The 7065-nt window shown below is 58.8% G+C and overlaps 1 protein-coding gene across 1 annotated transcript; it reads right to left on the bottom strand.

Moving 5' to 3' along the window:
* Positions 1-2308: 2308 nt before the first annotated feature.
* Positions 2309-6692, bottom strand: LOC123102592 (cellulose synthase-like protein D4). Its single transcript, XM_044523994.1, has 3 exons — positions 5412-6692; positions 4486-5314; positions 2309-4370 (listed from the first exon to the last, which is right to left on the bottom strand). Exons 1-3 carry the CDS (start codon positions 6407-6409, stop codon positions 2574-2576), a joined length of 3624 nt encoding a protein of 1207 aa, XP_044379929.1. The 5' UTR covers positions 6410-6692; the 3' UTR covers positions 2309-2573.
* Positions 6693-7065: the final 373 nt, after the last annotated feature.

Here is a 7065-nt window from a genome sequence, read left to right as displayed (position 1 = left end):
AGGGATTGGATGGCATTGTTATTTTACTCTGCTTCTTCGTCATGCCTATTGAATGGAATCTCTGGGCCCTCCTTCGAGCATGGCAAAGGGTTGAGACAAGGCGACTCCCTCCCCCCCTTGCTCTTCACCATGGCGATTGACCTGCTTCATCGCCTGTTGGAGGTTGCTAGTGCTCGTGGTGTGCTTGCCCCCCTACCAGGGTGCGGAATGAGCTTGAGGATTAGTCTTTATGCTGATGATGTAGTTATCTTTGCAAATCCAGTCAAGGAGGAGGTGGACAACTTGCTCAACTTACTCATCTCCTTCGGGCAAGCAACATGATTGAAGCTAAATCAAGACAAATCAACGGTCGTCCCAATAAATTGCGAGAATGTGCCATTGTCGGATGTGTTGTAGGAGTTCAAGGGGTAGATGACTGCTTTTCCGACAACGTATCTGGGTCTGCCCATCTCCCCAAGAAGACTGTGTTTAGTTCAATTCCAACTCATCATTGATCATATCCGAGCTCGCCTTGCTGGATGGAAGGGCAAATTGATGAATCTAGCAGGCGCGCATGTATGGGCGCTGGTGCATGCAGTTCTCTCTGCGCTACCCACCTTCGCCCTCACGGTGCTCTGGGTGCCGAAGATGATTCTAAAAGAGATCAATAAGACATGTCGCCATTTCCTTTGGGCACAGGAGGACTCGCTGGCCGGTGGTAAATGCAAATTGGCATGGAATTCAGTCTGTTCGCCGATAGACAAGGGGGGCTGGTCATCCCAGACTTGTAGCGCTTCAGCACTGCTCTTAGTCTCCACTGGTTTTGGCTGTCCTGGCAGCTGCCGCAGCTGCCACAACGGCCGTGGATGGCATTCCCTCTCTCTACTAATCCTAGAGATCAAGAGTTGTTTGCTGAGGCCATCGAGATCACCATCGGCAACGGTCAGTCAACGAGTTTTTGGAAGTGCTCCTGGCTTGGACCGGCCCCCCTCTGCTCTGTTTTCCCGGCCCTCTTCAACCACACCAGAAGAAAGAACAGAATGGTGGTATCGGTCCTAGTTAATGACGAATGGATTTGAGACATACAACACGACAACACCTTCGAGATCGCCAACGACTTTCTGCAGCTTCGGCAAAAAATTCAGACTTCAGATGTTGTGATTTCAGCTCAAACTCCGGATCAAATCAGATGGATGGCCGGAGGCAGCAACTCCTATACTGCCCGCTCTGCATAGCACTACCAATTCAACCAAGCCCCGCTTGCAGTTGGGTTCAAATCAATCATCTGGAAAGCTTGGGCTCCTGGTAATGTAATTTTTTTTGCTTGGTTGCTGCACCGCAACAGACCATGGCCTAAAGATCATGTTAAAACAAGCTCCAAACAACGCCTTGAACAAGGTAACGATGAAGAGAACGTCGTCATTGTCTGATATGACCAACTAGGGCCAGGCCTAGGGTTTCTCCTCGGAGCTCGAGACCAGATACTTCAAAAGCACCATCAAATCAAGTACGCATGTGTTGTCACCTCCACTTTTCGTGAACCAAGCATATGCACGGTCATAACATGAGATTCCATGCAAGTTGACGACCATGCTCGCAAAAGCAGGCAAAATCGAGTTGCGACAAGAGTTGTACGCCATTCACGGGGAGAAAGGTCACCGATACGACCAAAATCCCACATTCAGGACACTCTGGCAGTCTCGCACCATCCTCCTAGGTCCTAGGTGGCGGATCCGGCTTGCCTGCTCCCTTTTCATGCTCCTATCCGTGCTCCCACTTCATCCTACGGTTGTCTTTTTTCTTCTTTCCTTTCGAATCTAATCATCTCCCTCCCCCTCCCCCCTGATTTTAAGGGGGTGGGACCGGGTCTTATTTTATTCCAATTAAATCAAGCCACGTACGTGGGAGCACAGATGGGCACACGCCGGGGGAGCAGGCAAGTCTCGTCCCTAGGTGGCAGCTCTGTATTAGACAACAACATCACAGCATGGCAGTAAATTACTGACTGGTCAACATAGTAAATTGTTCGTGTGAAAGTTGCTTCAAGCATTAATAAAGATAAATATTCGAGCAATTTGGTTTTGTGACACCTTCTGAGTTTTTTAGTTGTATACACCGCATTGTGCCAAATTCAGGCAAGACATTGTTTGTATACACCGCAGGGTGTCAAATTCATAAGTGAACAAAGTTGCTCACATCCGCTCTGCGTGAATATGGTCATATCCGCTTGGCCAAAGTTGTTCACAATGGCTCTGAATCACTCTGAGAATTCACAAGTGACCAAAGTTGTTCACAATGGCTCTGAATCACCGGAAATGTGACAAGAGTATTATGGTTCAACAATACCTGAACTCCAAGTATTTCTAGCTCACTGACACAGATGAATAACAATGTCATGACACTGACAGTACACCCCCAATCACAGTATACAGTTACAATAGTTAGAACAACATGTCTTAATATCTTGATAAATCAGCAGTTGAGCTCAGCTACCTAGGAATCCACCATCAAACAGCTACTAACAATAACTGAACTCCATGAAGCAAGCGCTCCTTCATGCGAGCTTCTTCAGATGAACTTGGTAACTGCCACCACTACGGGAAGCTGAAGCCGCCGATGCCCGGCCTGGCACCGGCAGGCGGGCTGATGTAGACCCAGAGCAGCGACACGATCATGCAGATGAGGCCGGACCAGACGAAGACGATGGTGGGCACGCGGCCGCGGCGCCCCAGGAGCCCCTTGGCGAAGGGGTAGAGGTGGCACAGCACCCAGAAGCTGAAGAAGGCGCCGCCCAGCAGCTTGCTCCACTGCGGGAACTCGCTGTACAGCGTCCTCGCCGTCCCCACCGCCAGCGCCACCGCGTTCAGCATCATGATGGTCACGGGGGGCACCATCAGGAAGCTCCACCGCACCTCGTACAGCTCCGCGAACGTGTCCTCCTCGCCGTCGTCCGCGCCGCCGGGCTTAGACGTGAGCGTGAAGGAGATGTCCACGCCGGCGATCACCTTGAGGAGGCCCTGCAGCACTGCCGCCGGGTGCGCGCTGGTGCCCCCGATCACCCAGAACTGCTCGTTGCGCCACCACTCGTGCAGCGTGATCCCGGACCACTTGATCTCCAGCAGCGCCAGCAGGCACAGCGTGATGGTGATGATGAGCAGGAAGACGAGGAACGTGGCGCTCAGGTGCTGCACGATGAACTTGCCGGTGAAGAGGGAGACGGCGGGGAGCACGCAGTAGACGATGAGGAACATGGAGGTGAACGGGTACATGCCCACGTTGAAGTAGGCCACGCGCTGCAGCAGCTTCATCCGCCGGGTGGCGAACAATGCGTTGTTGCGGGAGAAGAAGATCTCCACGGACCCCGTCGCCCACCGGAGCACCTGGTGGAGCCGGTCGGTGAGGTTGATGGGCGCGGTACCTCGGAACGCGTCGCGGCGGGTCACGCAGTACACCGACCGCCAGCCGCGGTTGTGCATCCGGTACCCGGTCACCACGTCCTCCGTCACCGACCCGTAGATCCACCCGATGCGCCGCCCCCACTCCGTCTTCTCCTCGTAGAAGCACGAGATCACGCTGATGGCCTCGCCGACGGTGGCCGCGTCGAGCGGCTCGCGGGGCACGGCGAGAGCACCGGCTGGACGGCCCTGGTGCACCCCCGGCATGTCCTGCAGGAGCCTCCCCTGGTACTCTGCCACGGGGATCGACGACACGAACGTGGCCGAGCTGCCGAACCGCTTCGGCATCAGCGCCGATGACTCGATGTCGCCGAGCTGGTTGTGGTCGTCGTCCTCGATCGGCGGCAGCATAGACTCGTGCTCGCTCTCCCTGTCCGTCTTCTTCCCCATGGTGGGCTTCCTCAGGAACAGCTTGATCTTCTTCCTCCCGAGCCAGCCGTGGTGCTCGGTGGCGCGCGGCGGGCTGAACCCATACAGAGCGGTGCGGCGGAAGATGCAGCCCGTGCCGACGTACATGGGGCCCTGCAGCCCGTCCATGGCGCGCATGGCGACGTCGAAGAAGACGAGGTTGTGGTTGGCGTACCGGTCGTTGGGGTCGATGCCCTCGAACCGCTGCGGGAACTGCACGTAGCAGACGCGGTCGCCGCCGCGGTCGAGCATGTAGCACATCCCTTCGCGGAGCGCCGCCGAGTTGTGCACGTAGTGGTCGCAGTCCAGGTTGAGGATGAAGGGCCCGTTCGACATGATGGCGCTCGTCCTGACCAGCGTGTTCATGGCGCCGGCCTTCTTGTTGTGGTCGTACCCGGGCCTCTTCTCGCGCGAAACGTACACCAGCATCGGCAGCCGGATGTCCACGCCCGTCGTGTCGATCAGCGCACCGGACTCTGCCGGCTCACCGCCAAGGACTGGCTCCGACGTCGGTGGCGCAAGCATTGCCTGCGCGTTCATCAATTAATTGGAGAAGATACATGAGCATTTCGAATCGATTGAACAAGCATTTTGAAAGGATTTGTGTCAGCTGCAACAAGTATGGATTTGATCGATAAATCACCTGAATGATGCCAGCGTGGTCGCCGCGCGCGTGATCCGTCGCACCGGTGAGCCAAGTGCCGGGCCACTGGGAGCCGTCAGACATCCATGTCGCCTTCACTGCCCCAGTCTCTGCCAACGGAGCTGCTCCCAGCGCACCACCGGCAGCCACGGCCTCCTCTTGCAGGCGCCTTCTTGCTCGCAGCTCCTCGCCGGCATTGTACGCGTCGGAGCGCCGGCGGATGGCCTCCGTCAGCGAGTTGACCCGCACCTTGAACTCGTCGTACTCCCGCTTCACCTTCCTCCTCTCGCGGACGAAGTCCAGCCGCACCTTGTTCTTGAGGAAATCCCGCTTCTGGCCGAAGTATGACTCCGGGCAGCGCGGCTCGACGCCGTGCTTCCGGCAGAACGGCACCCACGTGCGCGCGAAGCTGGCGGTCTCGGCGAGCGCTTCGAAGGTGAGGAGCGCGCCGCCGTCGTCGGAGAGGTAGCAGGCGAGCTTCTCGACCGGGTAGTCGGCGGCGAGGATGGAGAGGATGGTGTTTGCGGTGACAAGCGGCGGCTCCTTCTCCGGGTCAGCGGTGGAGACGAAAACGTCGATGCCGGGGAGGTCGGAGCGGCCCTTGGGGTTGCGGGCGGTGGGCAACTCGAAGCGGTCGGCGAGGACGTCGAGGTCGCAGGAGCGGTTGACGGGGCAGAGCTTGGGGAGGCTGTCGAGCAGCCATGAGAAGGCGAACCACACCTCGCACGTCACCGACAGCACCCACAGCCACATGGCGTCCGGATTGGGGTGCCGGATGCGCCACGCCAGGAAGAACCCCAGCGCCACCAGCCGGATCGCGATCAGCATCCTGCACAGAGCAGAGGAAGAAGCGACAAGTTAAGCAGCTGCAAGCGTGCGAGTGCGAGGGAGCCAAAATCAATTGTTTTTACAGGAAGAATTGGTACCTGTATGGGCTGAGGATGGCCTGAGAGACGCTGGTCTTCCTCGTCAGTGGCCGGCGGCAGCGGGCACCGAAGTTGGGCGGCTCCTCGATGCCGACGAATCCGGTGGTGGCTCCAGCGGTGCTGCCGCCGCCGTGCTCGTTCTTGGGCCATAGGGCGTTGCCGTACCCGTAGGTGCCCTTGGTCTCGAAGAGCCACCGGGCGTGGTCGAAGTCGGCCGGCTTGCCGCCGCCGTTGCCGTTGCAGCTGGGCATGGGCATCTTGATGGAGTGAACCATGGAGAAGCGCTTGGACACGGATGTCATGGGCATCTGGTCCCTCTCCTCCGACGAGGAGATGGCGTCGTCGTCGTCCTCGTCGACGGAGTCGTCGGTGTCGCTGCCCGCGGAGTACGCCTCCTTGCAGCCCGGGCAGTTGCCGGTGGCCGCGACGCAGTCCATGTAGCACTCCTCGCAGATCATGAAGCCGCAGTCACAGGGCGGGTGGCCGCCGCGGCCGGCGTTGAGGAACGCCGGCATATCGCAGCCGCGCATCTTGCAGGACATGTTGACGGAGGCGGCCGGCCGGGCGCCGTCGGCGGAGTTGCTGAGCACGTGGGCGCGCGTGGCGCAGTTGAGGCCGCCGGTGAAGATGGTGCCGGAGACGTAGCTCCTCTGCGGCAGCACCTCCCCCTCCTCCTCGGCCGCGGGCGCGTCCGTGGACGCGGACGCCGTGTTCCTGTCCGGCGTGGGCGGGATGTGCACGGTGTAGTGCACGAACTCGGCGCTCGCGTCGGCGCCGTCCCTCGACGCGTACCGGCTCCCCCCGCTCCGGCGCACCGGCGAGACCTGCAGCGTGGCGGTGGAGGAGCCGATGGAGTGCCTGGGCACGGGGCTGGTGAGCCCGGACCCCCTCCGCACGACCCCATCCCCGGGGCTCCCGCCGCCAGCACCATTCCCTCTCGTCGGCGACACGGTCACCGTCACCGGCGAGCTCGCCGGCAACGACAGCCGCCGCGACATCCCTCCACCGAATCACCTCCGCCTCCTCCAAATCAGCTCAAAATGCCAAACGATCAAAGAAGCAGGAAGCCCAGCTCAAGAACCAGCAGCAAGCAGGGCGCTGAGCAGCTCAAGCCGATTCCTCGCGCTCAAAGAAAGGGGAAAGAAGGGTGGTCGAAATTATAGCGAGATCTCAGAATCTGAAGGTGGGGCGGTGGAGAGGAAGGATTGAGCAATCGATTGGGGCCTCGGGGACCGGGAGGAGGATCTGAGCGATGGCAGAGGTGGTCGCCGGCGGGGCGTTATTTATTCCCCTCGATTCCGTCTCCGGTTTCGAAAACGGCGAGCCCAACGGTCGGGTCGGGGTGTGAGTCGGCTCTGACGTGCGAGCGCTTCGAGTGGGGCAACGGTCGGTGGGAGCCAGCCGTGGGATGCCGGATCGGACGGCTGAGGTTTGATTCGGCTGGGCGGGGCGAGAGCATGAGGAGGGGACGGAAAGGGAGGTAGCCGTTTGGCCGGGAGTGAACCACGTGGGCCATGGGAGAGGGACCTGCCACCGGCTTCCTGGGGTTGATCTCGTGATTGGGTTTTCCATTTCTTTCCTTCGACGGTGGTAAAGATTTTGGAATTTTTTTCTTTGTCTTATCCAGCTTAGTAACTTTTTTTATTACCTGAGA

Source organism: Triticum aestivum, chromosome 5A (genome assembly GCF_018294505.1).
Source record: "Triticum aestivum cultivar Chinese Spring chromosome 5A, IWGSC CS RefSeq v2.1, whole genome shotgun sequence".
Classification (NCBI taxonomy): Eukaryota; Viridiplantae; Streptophyta; class Magnoliopsida; order Poales; family Poaceae; genus Triticum; species Triticum aestivum.
Note: the sequence above shows the minus strand (reverse complement) of the source record. Positions and strands in the feature narration are given on the sequence as shown.

Coding starts and splice junctions, on each gene's coding strand:
- LOC123102592 (XM_044523994.1), bottom strand. CDS start 6,409: ATGTCGCGGCGGCTGTCGTTGCCGGCGAGCTCGCCGGTGACGGTGACC. Junction 5,315..5,411: donor GCCATCCTCAGCCCATACAG/GTACCAATTCTT, acceptor TGCTCTGTGCAG/GATGCTGATCGCGATCCGGC. Junction 4,371..4,485: donor ACCACGCTGGCATCATTCAG/GTGATTTATCGA, acceptor ATGAACGCGCAG/GCAATGCTTGCGCCACCGAC.